The sequence below is a fragment of the Neolamprologus brichardi genome, chromosome 6 (genome assembly GCF_056152115.1).
Source record: "Neolamprologus brichardi isolate AB-2024 chromosome 6, ASM5615211v1, whole genome shotgun sequence".
NCBI classification, from domain to species: Eukaryota; Metazoa; Chordata; class Actinopteri; order Cichliformes; family Cichlidae; genus Neolamprologus; species Neolamprologus brichardi.
The window spans coordinates 27,805,547-27,825,578 of record NC_142109.1 but is presented as its reverse complement, the minus strand read 5'-3'; the positions used below and the strand labels follow the sequence as shown (position 1 = coordinate 27,825,578).

The 20,032-nt window shown below is 39.7% G+C and overlaps 2 protein-coding genes across 4 annotated transcripts; both read left to right on the top strand.

The window, feature by feature from the left end:
* Positions 1-1,767: 1,767 nt before the first annotated feature.
* khsrp (KH-type splicing regulatory protein) lies at positions 1,768-10,931 on the top strand. Its single transcript, XM_006790714.3, has 18 exons — positions 1,768-2,079; positions 3,817-3,916; positions 4,000-4,053; positions 4,134-4,170; positions 4,264-4,322; positions 4,422-4,493; positions 4,581-4,638; positions 5,544-5,691; positions 6,227-6,325; positions 6,414-6,515; positions 6,601-6,703; positions 7,095-7,219; positions 7,657-7,953; positions 8,062-8,171; positions 8,271-8,356; positions 8,437-8,646; positions 8,875-9,071; positions 9,999-10,931. Exons 1-18 carry the CDS (start codon positions 1,990-1,992, stop codon positions 10,005-10,007), a joined length of 1,956 nt encoding a protein of 651 aa, XP_006790777.2. The 5' UTR covers positions 1,768-1,989; the 3' UTR covers positions 10,008-10,931.
* Positions 10,932-11,391: 460 nt separating this feature from the next.
* dcaf15 (DDB1 and CUL4 associated factor 15) lies at positions 11,392-19,666 on the top strand. 3 transcript variants are annotated; one of them, XM_087841997.1, is made up of 14 exons: positions 11,392-11,598; positions 12,154-12,251; positions 13,068-13,206; positions 13,289-13,395; positions 13,498-13,643; positions 13,737-13,898; positions 14,882-15,130; positions 15,398-15,493; positions 15,583-15,674; positions 15,910-16,032; positions 17,708-17,790; positions 17,884-17,988; positions 18,084-18,199; positions 18,999-19,666. In XM_087841997.1, exons 1-14 carry the CDS (start codon positions 11,407-11,409, stop codon positions 19,052-19,054), a joined length of 1,764 nt encoding a protein of 587 aa, XP_087698123.1. In that variant the 5' UTR covers positions 11,392-11,406; the 3' UTR covers positions 19,055-19,666. The 3 variants fall into 3 exon arrangements, with proteins under 3 accessions (XP_087698123.1, XP_087698122.1, XP_087698121.1); XM_087841996.1 differs by having other exon boundaries at positions 15,368-15,493; XM_087841995.1 differs by having other exon boundaries at positions 14,882-15,493.
* Positions 19,667-20,032: the final 366 nt, after the last annotated feature.

The following is a 20,032-nucleotide window of genomic DNA, read 5'->3' as shown; positions in this document are numbered from 1 at the left end:
ATTTATTACTATTACTGAAGGTTACTCGCCATACCAATACCAACTAGATTTTTAAATCTTAATATAAAATGAGTAACAGTAGGGTTGACTTTAGGTAAGGCCGCACTTTTTGCAGCGATCTGGTATAGAAAACTATTCCGCGCGTATATAAAACAGGTTTGCGGCTCTGAGCTGTCCCGAAAACTAGCTACGCTTAATTTGTCTGGGTCTACTTTGCTAGCGAGAGACAGAGGGAGGCGTTGAAAGGCTGCCCCAACGGAACTTATTGTTTCGGAGGAAAACAGAACACAGTGTACAGTCGAGTCTTAATAACTTACTTACAACTGGGCTCCTCGGGCACTCTTTTTGGCTGCAGTGGTTATTATTACATTTACATGCTTCCATCTCCCGATTCTGCTCGGTGACAACTCGGACTTTCCACTCCAGTTTTTCTCTCCCTTCCTCGGGCTCACACACACACGGGTATGGCAGTCCATTCTCCCTGCAGCACGGACTACACTGCCCATGAGGCTACATTCTTTAGGGCTATGCCTGTAACACTCTGCCCATTGCCTTCATATTAAATCATTTTTGTGAATAACTTTTTAAAAATATTTTTTCACGTCATTATGCGGCCGCAAGTAGGGGTGACATGGTCCGCAAGATTGAGACGCAGGCATTAGAGCCTCTTAATGCGTGTTTTGTTTGGGTTTCCCTGGCGTGGAATTACCAAAAAAAGAGATGTCATAGCCGAACATATGAAACAGGAAAAGACCGCCGTGTAATCCATTTATTTATTTATTTTAAAGTAACTGTATTCTGAATACCACCCTTTTAAAATGTTACTGTAACGGAATACAGTTACTCATATTTTGCATTTTAAATACGTAACGCCGGTGTTGTGCCAAAAAGTGATTGTCTGCCAAAAAGTGATTTCCGGTATTTGCCAAAAACTGATTGCTCGTATTTAAACTGCTATAAGTAAGTTGTTGGGCTATAATATGTGAAACATATGTCAAATGCATCCCTCGTGGATGACATAAAGTCATCTTGAGCCACAAACAACATTCGTGTAACAAGGTAGAAGCCGCAATCAGTTTTTGGCAGTGACTTTTATATAACCTTTATTTATGCAGTTAAATAAAAATCTCATTAACATTAAAAATATATTTTGTAAGAGTAAGTTGGCCAAGAGGACAGAAGAAATGGCAGCAAATATTACAATAGTTCTGTAAAATATTTTAAGTGGGGATAAAGGACTGGATTGGTTATAATGTAAGTACAATAACACAGAGTTGTAAAGATACTTGAAAAACGGATAATTTTTAAATTCTCTATATAACCCCTTTGTAAACCCTGTTTACCGAAGTCTATTTACGAACATACGTAAAGATATTACACATAAAAAATACACAGAAACATTAGAAATCAGTTTTTGGCAGACAATCACTTTTTGGCACAACACCCGGTACATGTATTCCGTTACTCGCAAACACTGTCTGTATCAGCAATTACATAAACATCAATTTAAGCATCCATTGCAATGTCTTCATGGTGTATTTCTACATAAGGAAATTACATATATGATATACTGTTATTAAGCTAAAAATACACTTAAAAATCCTACAATTACTTGAACACATTGAAAGAAAAACCATTGAGATGACTAGACATCGGTTTCTGTGCAATTTCAGTGCAACTACGCTCCAGTCCAGATGGAGGCGACATTTTTTATTGTGTTTGAAATTTTTAACAATTTAACCCTCAAAGGTACAAGGAAGAGGAAGAAGAAAACCCGGGGTCGAACATGCATTGATTGGTTATTTCAAGCAGGGAAGTTTGCCGGCGTGGTAGGCGATCTCACACACATCGGTGTCTCCCTGTACGCTCCTGTTAACCTTCCCGCTTCTGCGCAGCTCGACCCGGCCAAAGCTGTCCAGCCTGCCTGCCCCCCCTTTGTGTGTGTGTGTGCGCGCGCGCGCGTGTTTGTGTTAGCCCTCTGGGAGCAGCATGTCTGATTACAGCTCTCTGCCATCAAATGGAGTCGGAGCAGGAATGAAAAACGACGCTTTCGCAGATGCCGTTCAGCGAGCCAGACAGGTAATCCAAGCGCTCGACTACGAGAGGAGTCAGCCGGCGAGCTAATTAGCCGCTCTGAAACTGCAGCTAGCATAACGACCAGTAACGTTAGCTTTAGTTAGCGAGGTAGCACACTAGCTAATAGCAAAGCCATTCATTTGCCCTACTTTCTGTTCAGATCGAGGCAATTGAATTGTGTGTGTTAGCATGGCTCTGTTACATAAATGAAATGTTTGTCCCTACCGCGATCCTTGAGGTAAATTTAGTGAACTTGGGCTAAGTAAGCAACATTTGCTTATTACCCGTTAGTTAACGGTTAGCTGTTATATGGGGATCATCTCCATTCATTTATGAGGCATTTATTAGGTAACTGTATTATAGCATTATGGCTGTTTTGATTCATGTAGATCATTGACTGAAAAGAGTTCAGGAGCCATCGTTTACTTTTTTTCACTGTAAAGGGTTATTTTTCAGCTAATGAATATTTTCATTAACAAGTATAGTTGTTTATTTCAACAAAATAAAAAAAAAACACACATCGTATATTTTATATGGTGATAGTTATATTTTGAGATGTTGAATATAGATAATATTAAATTAATATTTTTTGATAAATTAAGATCGTTGAAGGTTATTTGTGATACTTGAAGGGACTGCTAGCATTGGATTATAGTTTCTTTGATTTATTAGATTTAAATTAGTGTGGGGTTGTCTGACTGTCGTGCTTCCATTAATTTGGGGCACAGTCACAATGACTCATGTTTCAAAGTGGCTTCTAATATTATACTAAGTACTTAATATTTGATCAATTATATGTGGATAAGCCCAGGCAGTCAGAACAAACATTTATACAACAAGTGGTAGGATATTTATTATAATGCATAACACAACAAAGACAAACCAACAATAACCAATAATAAAAAAACAAATTAAACTACACTTTCATACAAAACCAACCTATTAAGTTATTCAGTTAGAGAAGAAATAAATGAACATACTGAATAGACATAGAAATAGAAACGAATAGACTTACTGAAAACACAATAAGTCAAAACAAAGCTTGTTTAAAACAGTGATAAAATGGACATTTAAAGATAATTTATTCCAAACGGAAGCCACTTGACACATGAAAGCTTTTTTTAAAAACCATTTTTCTGTGATACAAAAGGGACATTAAAAGACCTGGGGATCACATCTTTTTAATTTATAATGTGGAGCAGAACTAAACATTGTTTTGGACTGTAAGAATGACCAGAGTTAAAATGATAACTAAATCATTTGTACCAGTAATTCTTAAACAAGACAGTGTCCATATCAGCACTATGCAGTGAAGGGTTAATGAAAAGTCTGATACAAATCTGTAGTCAATTATATATAATATTAAGAGAACGATGACCAGTTTTGTAGGGATTCAATGCACTGCAATATTATCATTAGTTTATTCTTCCCAACCTGGCACATACTCACATCTCTCAAAATTTCTACCCTTTCTTTGTAACAAACAACCCAAACCCCTGAATGCTGTGGGAGCATCATTTATTAGCACTACATTAGCTCCTCATAATTAAACATATATTCATGTGTCTGTTGATTTGCAGTTTTAAATGTGAAGATCTTTTATTTATATGACATGAGCTGAACATGTCTGAAAGCTCCAAGCAATGTCAAAGATTTCTTACCAAAATAGACACATTTCAGATGTCTTAATGGTGTCTTTGCAAAGGTTTCTGGTTTAATCCAGTATTCACCTCTTTCCAGATTGCAGCTAAAATTGGTGGTGACGGTGTGTCCCCAACAAACAACGGAGGAGCTGAGAGCTACCCGTTTACATCACAGAAACGATCCCTGGAAGAAGGAGGTAGAAAATCTGATCAAACTTGGACTCTGTCTACAGTTTCCTTTACTCCACTTTGAAGGCTTACTATTATTTTTTGTTTCCAGATGAACCCGATGCCAAGAAGGTAGCATCACAGAGTGAAAGAGATTCTGCAATGTGTACGTTAAATAATTCTCTAGTTACAATAACTCCTTTTTGCTCAGTTTCCACCTGCTCACCAGTTTTGAATCTCTTACAGCTATTGGAGCTCAGCTAGCTGCTCTGTCCCAGCAAAGGTTTGACTTTTATTTTTCTTTATGTAAACACCTTTTGCTGTTTATTGTTGAAACACTGTATGTCATAAATTATTCATGATCATGTGTCTGCAGTGTAAGGCCCTCCACAATGACAGAAGAGTGCAGAGTGCCTGATAGCATGGTTGGGCTCAGTGAGTAGACAAACCCTTCATAAACTGTACAAATTATTCCCGTGTTGCTATGTTACACATGTTCAGACTAAACTCAACATTCTTCTGTTTTCCTTAAAGTCATTGGGCGAGGAGGCGAACAGATTAACAAAATTCAGCAAGAATCTGGCTGCAAAGTCCAAATTGCACACGGTGAGCTGTGATTAGTTAAGTAAACGGTGCCTCATCGACATACCATCGTTCCTTTTGATTTATAATTGTTATCATATCAATCCACAGACAGTGTTGGTCTGCCAGAAAGAAGCATTTCCCTCACAGGATCACCCGATGCCATACAGTAAGTTGGTCCTTTAAGTCTTTTAAATATTGGGAAAAGCTGTCAAGAAGTTTGGTTTGTGGTAAATTTTATTTCATTATTAATATCTGTAGGGAGAAGTAGTAACAAGAGATTGATGGCCAGCCTAGTTAAATGATAGATAAACCTCCTGGTACAGCTTTAGATTGTGTGAAATCTTTATTTCCTGTGTACTTGTTAAGTTTCAGTGGTTTGCACTATTGGGATGAGTTTGGCCTCTAAGACATGACTCTGTGTTGTCTGTGTCCTATATTAAGCTTAAACCATAAATATGGTCCTTAAACTAATCATTGTTTGTTTGCTATTGTATGTATGCCATGAATCTTTAGGTGACTGGAGGAAGTTGGCGTGCTCTCAGGGATTTGGACATGTTGTGTAACTGCTTGGATACTATAAGATGTCAGAAGCTTTATCAGTTCTAAGGCATTCTGTGCAACATAGATCTAATGAAACTTGTCTAGGACAACAAGACAGGTTGGCTGCATGGTGGTTTTAAAAAAAATATTGAATCATGGGCTGTGACTCTGCTGTAGTTTGTTCCCATTCTTTGTCCTCCTTGAGGCAATCATGATTTTTTTTTTTTTTTTTTTTTTTTTTTTTTTTTTTTTTTTTTTTTGGGATCAGCGTGTTATTTCATGCAGCATTCCTGTTGGTTGGTCCTAGGTCGTACCTACAGTCACATTGGGAGATAGTCCTTATTATAAACATTTGGCAGGGTTACCTGTTCAAATCCTTGCAGCTTTCTGAGGCAATGCCATACTGTGTGCTGTAAAAGTTGCTTGGACTTTCTGCAGTAATGGTGTGAAATGTTAACTAGGTTGCGTCTGTGCGACATTAACCTTGTGTTCTTCAATCATTTCATGACCTTGATATGAATTTGCTTGCAGGAGAGCCAGGGCGATTCTAGATGACATTGTGTCCAGAGGTCACGAGTCAACCAACGGTCAGTCAAGTTCCATGCAAGAGATGATAATCCCTGCTGGAAAGGCTGGCCTTATTATCGGCAAAGGAGGAGAGACTATCAAACAACTGCAGGTGACACATGCAGCATTCAGTTATACAGATGGTGATGATTATTTATTTAACCAGGAAAAGATAGCCAGCAACACTGCTTTTGTAAGAGTGCAGAGATCAGTGGTTGCACAAACTAGTAACGCAAACAAATGTGCGCATAAAATGCACAAAATTAAGTATATAATTAAAGTAACAATCAAAGTTGCAAACTTGAAGCTGGGGAAAACTAAAACAGCAGAACAGTTAATTGTTTTTGATTTGTGCCAAGAAAGGCCTTAATAATCAGGAGTAACATTTAGAACCTGAGGTAACTCAAGGTCATATAAAGTGACTTTAAACATTTAGACCATCTCCTGAAGGTTGTTTTTAATTCCAAGATGAGGGAGCTGTAGAAATTAAAGCATAAAAATATTTGGAAAAAAATTATTATTACAAATAACACCTGACATATCACATACATAGTACAAAATCCCAGTGCAACAAATGGACAGTCTAATGTGCCGAAGTTTGGTTAATCTGCCATGTGTCTGTAATATACCTCTTCCTTAATTCTTAGGAGCGAGCTGGAGTCAAAATGATTCTTATCCAAGATGCGTCGCAGCCACCCAACATAGATAAACCTCTTCGTATCATTGGAGACCCATACAAAGTCCAGGTACCGTTTTGGGTTGAGTGGTTTCATTTGTGCGGGAAATATGTTAAGCTGCTGTTGGTTAAAATTTTTCATTGTGTTGCCTTTGTAGCAAGCTAAGGAGATGGTTAATGAGATCCTACGAGAGAGAGAACATCAGGGTTTTGGAGAGAGGAACGAATATGGATCAAGGATGGGAGGAGGGGGCATAGAAGTGAGTAAAGACAGTGTGTTTGAATTCGACCAGCACAGTGAGACACATCAACTCTGAATGGTTAAGTGTTTATTTAATGTTACAGATAGCTGTCCCGCGGCACTCTGTGGGAGTTGTGATTGGTCGCAGTGGAGAGATGATCAAGAAGATCCAGAGTGATGCTGGCGTGAAAATACAGTTTAAACCAGGTACACTCTCACTCTACTTTCACTGCATGTAATAAAATCGAAAAATATCTTCACCCCACTGGGCAGGTGGGCGACGTGGACACCCAAGTTTGGGAATACGATAACTCGAAAATGAGATGACATAGTTTTGAAATTCATACCATAGGTGCATCTGCTACAAATCTTGGATGAGTTTGAATCGTGACTTTGACCTTGAGGTCAAGGTCAGAGCTCAAATTTTCTGAAAGTCTTGTGGGTGTGATAACTGAGAAGGAAGTCACCTAGGATGTTCACATTTATACCATACATACATCTACTCAGTATTGGTGGCTGGAAATTTTTGTTTGTTTGTTTTTGTCTCAGTGTGGACTCTCATCAATAAACCCAACTGTCATTTTCCTACTCTTTACAGATGATGGTACAGGTCCTGAAAAGATTGCTCATATTATGGGTCCACCAGACCAGTGTCAGCACGCTGCCTCGATCATCACTGACCTGCTACAGAGCATCCGTGCCAGAGAGGAGGGTGGGCAAGGGGTAAGTACACGCTGAAGAGACGGGCAGGGGATGTAATTTAAAATGCTCAATTTAAACTCCATATTTTTTCTTCTTGGATTATGCTAGAGTAGCTTTGCATGATTCCAAATAATCTTTATTTATTGCATACTGGGTGTTTATGCAGCCCCTCAGGTTAGGTGTATGAAACAGATCATTTTAGCTTCTCTTTTCCTCTCTAGATAGGCTAGCCTTTAAACAGAGAAGGTGCAAACACAAAGTGGGTGGGGCCAAAGCTGGGTGGCTGAGATGACCATTAAGTCAGTCTTCAGCCTGAAGTTTTGGCACCCAGGGATAATTGTTATATACACTGACCTCATTATTTGAAATGTTACACATGTTTAATAAGGGCCTCTTTAAGAAATTTTAATGTTGAATTTTGTGTTAATTAAAAAGAATGTGGCATGTTTCTTTCACAGGGTCCACCGGGTCCCGGTTCTGGTATGCCACAGGGTGGCCGAGGGCAGGGTAGAGGCCAAGGGAACTGGGGTCCACCAGGAGGTGAGATGACTTTCTCCATCCCTGCTCACAAATGTGGGCTTGTTATTGGCAGAGGAGGAGAGAATGTCAAGTCCATCAACCAGCAAACTGGTGCATTTGTGGAGATATCTCGTCAGCCACCTCCAAACGGTGACCCGAATTTCAAACTGTTCACCATCAGAGGGTCTCCACAACAGATTGATCATGCAAAGCAGCTTATAGAAGAGAAGATTGAGGTAGGTTCACATTACTTACAAAGCAGAGAATGGCTTTAAGCAGCTGCCTAAAGATCCCATGCAGTCTGAAGTTATTGGTATAATGATTTTTATTCCCTGTTTTTCCAGGCTCCATTGTGTCCTGTGGGTGGTGGTCCTGGTCCAGGAGGGCCACCTGGTCCAATGGGTCCCTATAATCCGAACCCTTATAATGCAGGGCCTCCTGGTGGAGCTCCTCAGTAAGTACAGTGTGTAAATAGTTGTGCCAGTGTGTTTTCTTTCAGGGTTAACTCATATAAGTAGGTGGTTTATGCTTTAACTGTCCCGTCTCTCTGCAGTGGAGCTGCACCAGGTGGTCCCCAGTATTCTCAGGGTTGGGGAAATGCCTATCAGCAGTGGCAAGCCCCAAATCCATATGACCCCAGTAAGTCCTTTATTTATTTCTCTTTTGTTGGTTTCATTGCTTGATTTATTCCTCAACTGGATTTCATCTTTCCCAATTAGATAAGGCTGCAGCAGACCCAAATGCAGCATGGGCAGCCTACTATGCACAATATTATGGGCAGCAGCCAGGGGGGACAATGCCAGCTCAGAGTCCAGGAGCTCCTGCAGCAGCAGCACCACCAGGGGACCAGAGCCAGGCAGCCCAGACTGCTGGTGGTCAGCCAGACTACACTAAGGCTTGGGAAGAGTATTATAAGAAGATGGGCATGAGTAAGTTGGAACTAATTTTGAGTAAATAATGTGTTACAGTCTGTAACTGACAGCCTTTAACAACTTCAAATATTTAATTCTTAAAGAATTTAAAAAGTCACAACCGTCGAATGTGCTGCCATCTCACAAGTGACTTTAATGCTAATATATTATTCATTCATCCATATGTGCTTGTAGCATGTAACTGTACATATATAATGTATGTTTGCACTTGTTTTTCTTTTCCAGCTCAGCCGGCAGGAGGGGCAGCAGCTGCTCCAGGCACACCAGCAGCCCCCACAGCAGCTGCAGCAGGAGGAGCTGCACCTGGTGGCCAGCAGGACTACAGTGCAGCCTGGGCTGAGTACTACAGACAGCAGGCTGCCTACTATGGACAGACAGGCCAGGCTCCTGGACAAGCAGCTGCTCCACAGCAGGGACAACAGGTATGGCTGATGTTTAAAACTGACCTCATGGCTGCTTGGAAGGGGGTATACTAAATGAATTAATTACCTATATATTTAATTAATTAAAAATAATAATAATTTGGGAATAATCCCCAAATTTTGTGTATAGAATTCTGTAAAAATTTATAATAGAGTGATCCTCACAGCTATGAGATAACATTATGGTAGGCTACAAAACTGTTCTGGCAGCAGGGTAACAAATGGACACCGCCTTGTGTAAAGATGGAGTAAAAAGCAAGATCTGGCTATATGTGATTTGTAGTTCAGTTGGAATGGTAACATGCAAAAATGTATATGCATCTATGTCAAAGTGGGTTGGTCAAAAGGCCAGCGATGATGTTTCCAACCATCACAGGTATGAGTTTACCGATGAAGTTAAGCTCAATTACACGTAGGATTCCCCCTAACAAAACAAAAGATTGATGGATGTAGTGAAGGAGAACATGCAGAGGATTAGTGTGACAGAGGAGGATGGTGGGGATGGGGTGAGATAGAGGAGATGTGACGACCTGAAAAAGGGCAGCATCCGAAAGCAGAATATGTTTCAGATGAGGAAAAAATTCAAACAAATACTTAACGTTTTCAAACACTTTCAAAGTCAAATGTGAGCACAAAAGTAGCCTAGGTAGCTTAAGTGCTTAACACATTAGTATATTAAAACTAAAGTAATGTAACCTTGTAACTCTTCTGGAGCTGTAGAGTGCTGTCTCATGATAAAACTCTCTCTCTCTCTTTTTTAATATGAACCAGGGATGTTTTATCTTGGGTTAAGCTTCTCAACCAGTAGCTTAAATCAACCCCATCAGTACTTTCCATATTCTTCTGTCTAAAGATGAAAATGGCATTTACATTGAATTATTTATTTGGCACCTTTCATGCAAGTGACATCTCTTCTCTTTTTTTCAGGCCCAGTAAACGTTCTGTTGGGCGGATGTGTTGAATCTCCGGGCTTGGTTGTTTTGTTGTTTTTTTTTGTTTGTTTGTTTGTTTTTTTAATTCCCAGTTTTTTGGGCTTTAATAGGACAATAAGCCTGTGGTTAACTCATCCTCTCAGACATTTTGTATTCAAACCTTCCTGTTTGTTTGTTTTAATTTTTTTTTTTTAATGAAATTCAAAAGGGAATGCGTTTTGCAGATGTATTGAAAAAAAGCACTAACTTACCCCTTCACATCACCTTCACCTTGTAATACATCAGATGGTTTGGAATTTTTTTCTTAAATGTGAAATAATAAGCATCTTTGCTTGCAAGCTAGCACAACAGCATCTCAACAATGACTCACATGTCAGTAGTTTTCCCCTTCTGTTTGCTGAGGGTAAAAACTGTCTAGCAGTATTTTGAATATATTCAAAAAATTATGTTTGTATGGCAGAAGTTGTTGGTCTTTTTTTTTTCTTCTTCTTCTTCTTCTTCTTCTTCTTCTTCTTCTTGGTACTTTTTTAAACTTCAGTTTTTTACAAAAAAAAGATTCCAGTGTTTAAGTTGCAGGTGAACTTCTCCCTGCTGTCATAATTTCTTATTTTTAATTACATTCTTTGTGATTTTCCTCAAGGGGCAAGTCTTGTGTGTCTGTATACAGTGTATGCTACTGAACAGAAGACTGTGTGTAAGTTGGCTGTAATAAGGCACTAACTGTCCTGCAGTTATGTAGGCTGGTTGTTTGTGCATGTATGTGTTTGTGTGCTTGACTGCCCTTGGTTTCATTTCTACATCTTTACAATGAAAAGAATAGTCTCTTTTCCAGTAAGTTCTCTTATTGTATGCTGATTTTTTTTCTTTTTGTTTGTTTTGTTTTTTACAGCTTGTTTTTAAATACTTAAATAAAAACATTCAATTACCAGTCTTGTGTGATAACCCCCTGTGCTGTTTGTTATGCCATATTAGCTAATATGTATATATTATAATATATAAAATGAAAGTTATTCTTTCAAGTTTAATGTTTTTTATTCATATTTGAAAGTTTTCAACACTGAAATAAAAACTATAGCCTCTTTAATTTAAAGTAGGGGATACAAAATATTACCCAAAATATTAGATAAGATCAGATAAATAAAAAATAAAAAAATCCAAGTGGACATCACAATCTCACTAAACATCTTCATATATATCATCTCATTCTTAATGTCTTGACAAATTTTCCCAGGTTATTTTTATATCAGATCACTAAGAAGAATTTTCACACCTGCCTATTTGTAACTAAAATCCTGGGCACATCAAAAACAAAAACCCACAAACGCATGCATGTCTTCCTTTGTGGTTGCTTCCCTCGGGATGTTCCCCTTGTCGTGCCTTACTTTTGTTTGGGGTTTTGATGGATGCGAGTACTGGCGAGTGAGAGCCGCCCCGTGCAGCCTGTGAGCCAATCGGGACGGGCCTCTGACGGGCAACGGGGAACAACAGTTCAGGGGGAGATGGCGCCCAGCTCGAAATCTGAAAAGGACGACAGCAAACAGAAAAGCCAAAGAAAACACAAAGACCATGTCGTGAAGCTTCTTATGCGCGGAAAGGTAGGCATGCATCCGCAGGACCTGACGAGAAAGGTTTAGAATGAGCCGTCAAAGAGAAGGCCTCTACGGTTTCAGGAGCTTCTGAGGCCAGCTAGGAGCTAGCTGCTAACTAGCACCGCGGCTAACTTAATAACAGCCAACGGCTGGCAGGTGGCTAATTGGCTAATGCTCCAAACTGTAAAACAATGCAGCTTCCCTGCTCTATGTTATGATATTTACTTCCCGAGTTGGTTTGCAGATGGAACATACACATTTTAATGCAACCGTGTTAAAGTGCGAGCCACTTAAGCCACATTTGTAAAGGTCTATTTGATCTGAGTTTTAACTTTACCAGTCAGCTTTAGCGTTTATTCAACCGCAGCAGAACACCTCAGATTTAATGGCAGTCTCTGTGCTTTAGGCGTAGCTCATGTACTGTTCGTGTCATCTTACTGTGCTGGGCATTACACGAAGATGAACAAAAGCACAGCAAAATTGCAAAGTATTTTGGGCTTTTTATGTTACACCGTGTGCTAATTAGCTATATCTACCTCCACTGTGGTTTCTGTCCTGCAGCTGTCAGGGCAGTTTTCACAGCGCCTGTTCAGGAAGCTGCCACCTCGAGTGTGTGTACCATTGAAGAACATTGTAAGCGAGGAGTTCCTGAGAGCAGGGTACGTATGTGTTTACTGCATTGCTTTACTGTGATTAAAGAACCTTGACTGGCACAGTATGCTTCATTACATGCATGTATACCACACTGGCTGCATCTCAAATAGACTGGGATTATTGGTGACTGAATCAGAGCTGTTGACACTTGTGACACATGGTTGTCTCTTGAAGTTATGAGGGTTCAAAGATGCTGGAAAAAATTTGTTAAAAGCACGTTTCCACCCGCCTCTGGTGTACTTTCAGTACCTGGTACTCAGAAAATATTCATAGTATGAAAATAAAATTTTCCATATGTTCTTTGAATATGATAACATTACTGTATTTAAAAAAAGGAATTAGCAGATTCTGAGGATGTCTGGTGGGTAATTGTTGTTATTTAGTATTGTTTATTGGGGGAGCAGCACAGCAAAGAAGGACTCATCCAGGCTGGAAAAACTGATCAGGAAGGCTAGCTCTGTGGTTGGCATGAAGCTGGACACTCTGGTGTCAGTGGCAGAGAAAAGGACACTAAAGAAGCTGCTGGATATTATGGACAATGCTGGGCATCCTCTGTAAGTGTATATAAGTAAGTGTGTGTGTGTATATATATATATATATATATATATATATATATATATATATATATATATATATATATATATATATATATATATATATATATAATATTCTTGACTCTGTAACTTCTGTCGGTGCTGTGCTTTTTGGAAAACAAATTTCCCAGAGGAACCTACCCGAGGGATTAATAAAGTTCTATCTTATCTTATCTTATCTTATTCTGGAGCATATTTGACACCAGTACTTTATCTTTTTGTTTTCAGGCACATCTTTCTAGGCTTCACCAAATGTGGACGCTACGTTCTGTCTTACACCAGTGACTGTGGAGAAGATGATGATTTCTCTTTCTATACTTATCATCTTTATTGGTGGGAGTTTAACCTGCACAGCAGACTCAAGCAGGTAAAAAAGATTCTAATTGTAATATATAAATATAATTGTAGAATTTATTTTTATTTTCTTTAACTCCTTTGGTTTCTTTTAGGTCCATCATGTGCGACTGTTTGCAGGAGAGGAAATCTACAGTGACCTGTACCTTACAGTATGTGAGTGGCCAAATGATCACTCCAAAATTGTCATCTTTGGCTTCAAGTAAGGAATGATAATTATATTTATGAGTGGCAAAAATAACCTTCTTGCAAGCCACAGGTAGTGATGGCTAAATTATGTGTTGGTGTGTATGTTTCTGCTAAGTACACGCAGCTCCAACTCAGTCCTGATGAATCTAATGATGAGTGATGAGAACAATAGAGACATCTACATCACCATCGCCTCCATGCCGCCTCCTAAACCTTGCGCTCAGTGCTGTCCTGTTCCTTCAGTCACTACTATACGCACAGGTTAACAAAAACACATACAGAGCTACTACTTCACTGCTCTCATTACGTTTGCCTCTCTCACTCTCATCAGACATTATCACTTTTTTTCCACAGGAAGTGGTGAGTGTCTTGAACACGGATATGTGCTCAACAGCAGGTACCAGGTGGTATATCCGTTCCCCACTTTTCAGCCAGCTTTCCAGCTTAAGAAGGACCAGGTCATTCTGTTAAACACTAGCTACTCTCTTGTAGCCTGTGGCATCTCACTCTGCCCTGGTAAGACACACACAAATAGTAAAATTGCCACATTTCTCATCTCTTTATAATGCGTCAGATAAGGTTTTTATGGATTTAAGTTCACCACATTATGAATTTCCTTATCAATGAGTCCACAAGGGTTTACGCAGCTGAAAATTTCAGACCACCCAGACTCTGCAGACTGTGCACATACACAGACTGGTAATATAATGGATGCAGTTTCTGCACATAAAAGAGAAAGGCAGTGTTGGAAGCGCCTCAATTCTGCATTCTTTCTGTTTGCCAGCAGGCAAGTGATTTTGCACTGGTTGCAAAATCACTTACGATTGCAAATAGGGAAATTGCTCTCATCTCCCCTAATCTGTGACTTCAGTAGACACTTAGGTTATGAGTCACAAGTTTCAAGTTCTATAAACCGTGATGTTGAGTTTGTAGATTTTGGTCTGTTTTTGAGTCGCTAAGTGGGTAAAAGCCTGTGAATGTGTGGTAGTGCTCGGTTTCTCAGATGTGCACCTTGCTCATCACATCTCATTGCAAAACACCGAGATGGTGACAGTGAAAAGACTCAGAAGTTTTGCAACCAGAGGGTCATATCATGCTGGCTATATTCCCCCCCCCCCCTCTTTAAATTCTATCCAGGTAAATAGAACAAAAATAATATTTTATTTTTGCTGTCAGGATGTTAACATCAGTTGTTTTTGCTTTTTGAATGCATAGGTGCATGGTGTGTCCATGTACAAATATCTTCTTTTTTTGTTTGCTTTGTTAATTGTGGGAGCATATATGTTGATCATATCCAGAAACACGGCTTTTCATAGACATACCTTAAACAGCAACTCACTCTTATCTCCAGATAGGATTAGAAGGAACAGTGCCACACTGAGTAGAGGCCTAAAAATGTTTGTGTGTCTTCAAGAGTAAAAAACCATCACAGTGATGTTTTGCTGTCTGATTTTATCATTATTATTTTTTTCATTCTTTTTTCTTTGTGTTTGCTTCAGGTAAACAGGGTCAGTCATCGCAAATCCTTTACACAAAGAGAGCAGCCCTGTCAAGTCAAGCTTCGACGTCTTTTTCCTCCTCTCCTTTGGTCTCTTCTTCCTCACTACCTCAAGAATCTCCTGAACATCGACTTCCACCTAGCAGACCCACTCCAGTCCCCTCATCTCCTAGCCATTCACAAGCAGCGATGCGAGCCCGGGAGTTTGCTGCTGACCTTTTCAGGCGAGCCCAGGGAGGAGGGAAAGATGGTGAGGGCCAGGGGGAGAGGAGAACGTCTGATGGTGGTGTAAAAGAGGCAGTACAGACAACTGGAGACAAAGGGACCATTGCAGAGACTGTGAGAGAGGGGGGTGGTTGTAAAGGGTTGAGCGTAGAAGAGAGGAGGACTAATTTACTACAACCATTAACCTCAGGTGTTAGCCATAGTCTGCCACAGGTATCGGAACAAGTGATGTCTCCCGCCTCTTCTTCCTCATCCCCGTCAGCCACTCCAACTATGTCTTCATGCCAGGAAGCCAGCCCCAGTGAGCCTGGATATGTAAACTACTCACGCCTACACTACCGCTTACAACAGCCAGGGGCAGCAGAGCAGAATGCAGGAGGTGCAGGAGGTGAGAGATGATAAAAGAGAGAGTCAAAGAATGTGTCCGGTCAGATCCAAAGATGCTGACTGGCATTTCTTCCTCATTTGTTTTTCTAGGTTATGAAGATGATAAAGTCCAGCTGCCTTTCACAGTCACAGATCTAAAAGGACGTAACCTCCAGCTGGTTACAGGGCCACACAATGGACAGGTAGGTGTTGTGCATGTGACTGTAAAGTCAATGGAGAACATGTATGGAAGTAGCAGTAAGGAATAAGTAAGAACTGTCCTGGAGATGTTGGAGTTACAGGGCTGAGTAACCAGAATGGACATGAATTAGACACTTTGAAGACAAAGGTAGAGAGGCAAAGCTGAGATAGTTTGGACACATACAGAGTATTTTTGTGTGTGTGGTTGATCATGAATTTGTACTTTTTGTTTTGCAGAGTGTTTGTGTTGAGCAGCTGACTCTGGATTTTGAATATCTAATCAATGAGGTGATCAGGAGTGATGCTGCCTGGGCCACACAGTTCTGCTCCTTTAGTGACTATGATGTTGTGATATTAGAGGTCAGCACACACACACACACACGATCAGGACACTTGCATTGTCTAATTTACACCTGACTCAAGGTTGCTGTAGCTTTTATGAAACTTGTCATATATGCAGACTGTTTTTATTGTGTTTATTATAAAGTCTTACGTTATTAAAACAGTACTTTCATGTTGCATCACGGCGTGGACTGCAAATACCAGTTCTCATTAAACCTTTAGGTCTTAAAAACTAAGCTGTGTAACTTGTCAGTCAGCTGACACTGCAGCCACTAGTTGGTTGTTTTAGTAAGGTATGGTGACTGTTTGTTCCAAAATGTTACATCATCATCTGCAACTGCAAACAAAAGCAAGAGAAGTCCATAGACTAGTTGTTCCACTTTTTTTTTTTTAAATACTGGTTGCTAGTGATGGGACACAGCTACAACATGTAGACAGCAGCCTGCAAAACAACTAATCTGATATTGAGTGTGAGCAATATTATGCACAACTCAAAGTGTACATTTCAGCGACATTTAAAATATGATTTGATTTTTAAAGAATGTGAATCTTAGTTTTAAGATTCTAAAAATACCTGCCTTTGTGAATCTTAAACTCACTTTTAGAGAACATATTGAGCCCTAAATAAAGTAATTGAAGGTTAAATTCGGTTTTTATTATTGTAATATGGCCTGTAATAATTTGATTTTGGAGTTAGGAAGACACTTGCACATGCTTCGTTCCTAAAAGAGCCTAGTTATGGTTACACTTAATTACTGGCGTGCTGCTGCCTCTACAGATCATTGTCTAGACTCACTTTTGCATCTAATTTATTGTCCAGTACACATCACAGTTTGAGTAGTATTGGCAGGGATAGCTCAGTAGGGTAGAGTGGTTGCCCCACGATCGGAAGGTTGTGGGTTCGACCCCACTGAACGCCTACCCTGAGGTACCCCTGAGCAAGGTACCGTCCCTAAACACTGCTCCCCGGGTGGCTGCCCACTGCTTCACTAGGTGAATGGGTTAAATGCAGAGGAGTAATTTCCCTACAGGGACTAACACATACATATTATTATTATTTGTAAATTTTTAACTACAAAGCCAAATGGAGTAAAGTCTTCCTGATTTGTCACAAACCTACACTTAAGATTCTTCCCTCGTTTAGACCTCTTAAGGATACTTGTATTTTTGCAGAACTTGGAGGCATATTGTTCTCTTATTTTGCACCTTGGTCCCAGAGTAACCTTCATAACAACAAGAACTAAAGGTTAATGTTTTTGTTTCGCTGGTGGGTTTAAAGAGCTTATAAATGATTCTGTAACTGTAGAGTGCAACTGTTGCTCCAGAGGTGGATTTTAGATTATGTGTTGCTGTCAGTTTATGGAAAATGCAGCTTTATCATTTTTGCAGGCTTTTGTTTCCTTGGTTATGCTTCCCTTGAAAAAAGAAAAGAGATATTAATCTCAAGGGACTTTCTGGTTAAATTAAAAATAAAAAAGCAAGGCTTAAATACACACAGTCAGTGTTTAAGCCTGTTCATTAGATTGTATGAATTTTTAGCAGTTTTTTAAAAAAAAAAATAAAAAATTCTAGTCCACTAGTTTTCTCCAACTAGGAAATTTCTGATTTCCTTGATTTTAATTTCATACATTTAGTGCATGAACCATTGAAGAACACTTTGCATGTAGGTAACATGGTTTTTGATGTGTATCAGGTGTGTCCAGACAGCAACATTGTGATGATCAACATTGGTCTGCTGTTACTAGCATTCTCCAACTCTGACGAGGAGCACTGCAGGTACTTCGCCTGCTCTTTTACCCTAAAGCACCTCGACCCTCACCTGTTTCACCCGCCTTGGATTTTTGACCCGGTGGCTCTTTTTGTTTTCAGGCCAAACACATACCATTCCAACCTGCAGGTTAGCTGGGACCTCAACACGGGTGTGTGTCGCACTGTGGGTGTTGGCGACCTCACAGAAGTCAAGGGTCAGACAAGGTGAGCCCTGCAAGCCTGTACCACATACACAGGTTCTCTCTGCCTCCTGTTTCTCGTTAGTTCAGTTGTATTGAAAGGTTTTGTCTGTCCGTCAGTGGAACCGTCTGGAGTTCGTACAGGAAGTCCTGTGTGAACACGGTGATGAAGTGGCTTGTCCCCGAGAGCAGCTCCCGTTACATCAACCGCATGACCAATGAAGCTCTCCACAAGGGTGAGTATATAGACACAGAAACAGATGAACATAAATCCTCCCAAATAAATCTGTCAAAAATAAAAACTGCCAAATGTTAAGTCCTTTTTGGAGAAATGAGGCCTTAGTGAGCTGTAAGATAGAAGATCAGAATAAACAAGAGAGCCTTTGACTTTCTAGTCCCAAAAAAAATACTGCACTTTGTTTCTGTGTTTAGGACCAATCATTTGACAGCAATAGGCTTTCTGTACCCCCTGTTTAGAGACCAAAAGCACATCAAAAACATTAAAAGATGAGACTTCTCAGATGTTAAGGACCTGTGTATTTGGACTAATGTTTCTGACTGATTGAAAAGATGAATTGATTGCTTTGTTTTTTAAGTATATGGGATGAGTTTTTATGTTACCAATGATGAAATCACATTCCACCTCATCTATTAAATTACTAAGCTTAATACTAGAAGTCAACTGAGAAAAAAGTAAAGACTGATCCACTGCGCAGCTTTAATCCAAACTAATGTTACTTCCTTATAGTGAAAAAGAAATAGAGATCTGACTTCTCTTCCTTAACCCTCTCAGGCTCAAATTAAACTTTTTGTTGCTAATGCACAACCAAGTCCTGCAGTGGTACTTCTGAGTAAAAAAAACCTCATAAAATATGTATGTGGGGTAATCAGGTTGTTAGTTTTTAACTGTTGCAAATCGGCAACGCCTGCCTCCAGAGGGTTAAAAACTTTTTTATTTTTAGCTTTCATCTTTTGTATCAATAAATTAAAAAGAAAAAAAGAGAAAGTTAAGTCCCGCTCTTTTCTCACCTGCAGGCTCATCTCTGCAAGTGTTGGCAGATAGTGACCGGTGTACCTGGATTGTATTGTGAAGGAAGAAGAGATCCACATGTGTCCAAACAACATAAAGAAAAGCACACAGAAGTACACGTTGACATGAGCTCACCTGCAGTATCGACCTTAATCAGAGGCTCCGTTTGTAGCACGTGTTGCTAAAGCCGAAAAAAGAACCAGATGAAATACTGTAAAGGTTTTTGTGTGTTTTTTGTAATTGTGTACTGAATTGTTGTAACAACCAAAACCGAGAGCTGGACTGAACAAAGACTTCATTTTTACTTTTGTTTTTATACATTAAGGCAGTTTTATTGTCTGTGAGTGTGAGTAACTGAGTGTATGTGATATCTGTACCTGTGTGATGTGCACAAGGTGGGTGTGTGAGAAATGTAACAGATTTTGCTGCTTCTGAACTCGTTTCTCATCCAGTGTGGACCAGCTCTGTCCAGCTGTGTGTAAGGCTGCAGTATTTGAAATTTGAAAAACTCTACTGCTTCACTTGATTTCCATTTTTGTTTTTTTTAAACCCTCGTCAGTGGAAGCAGGAGTCACCTGCTTAGCTGGCTGCTGTCGTGCTGTATGAGTGACAGCATGGAATACAGACTGTATTCTGCTGGGATCTTTTGTTTAAATAAAATGTTCAAAAGCGTTATGAGTGTGCTGTGATGATAACTGGATACATGAAAATAATCCAACAGTCTGCAGAGAAGCTCTTGCCTGGAGGGGAAATAATTACCACAAAAGTTGTCATGTGACTTCAGCTGAAGCAGTGCTGGTTCCCTAACTAGAACCATTTATATACAAAACAGAACAGGCCCAACATTGGAACAGACGTCACACTGTCTAGTACTAAAGTTACATTATAAAGACACAAAAAGCTGGTTTGGCTCAAGGAAAACATGCACAGAGAAGAGGTAAAAGTACTCCACGTGTTTAACCGATTAACATGCAAATAAAACAAACGTGTTTTGTTTTTCTTTAAACGTCGTACAGTCTTGTCAACGTGTGAGATCTGC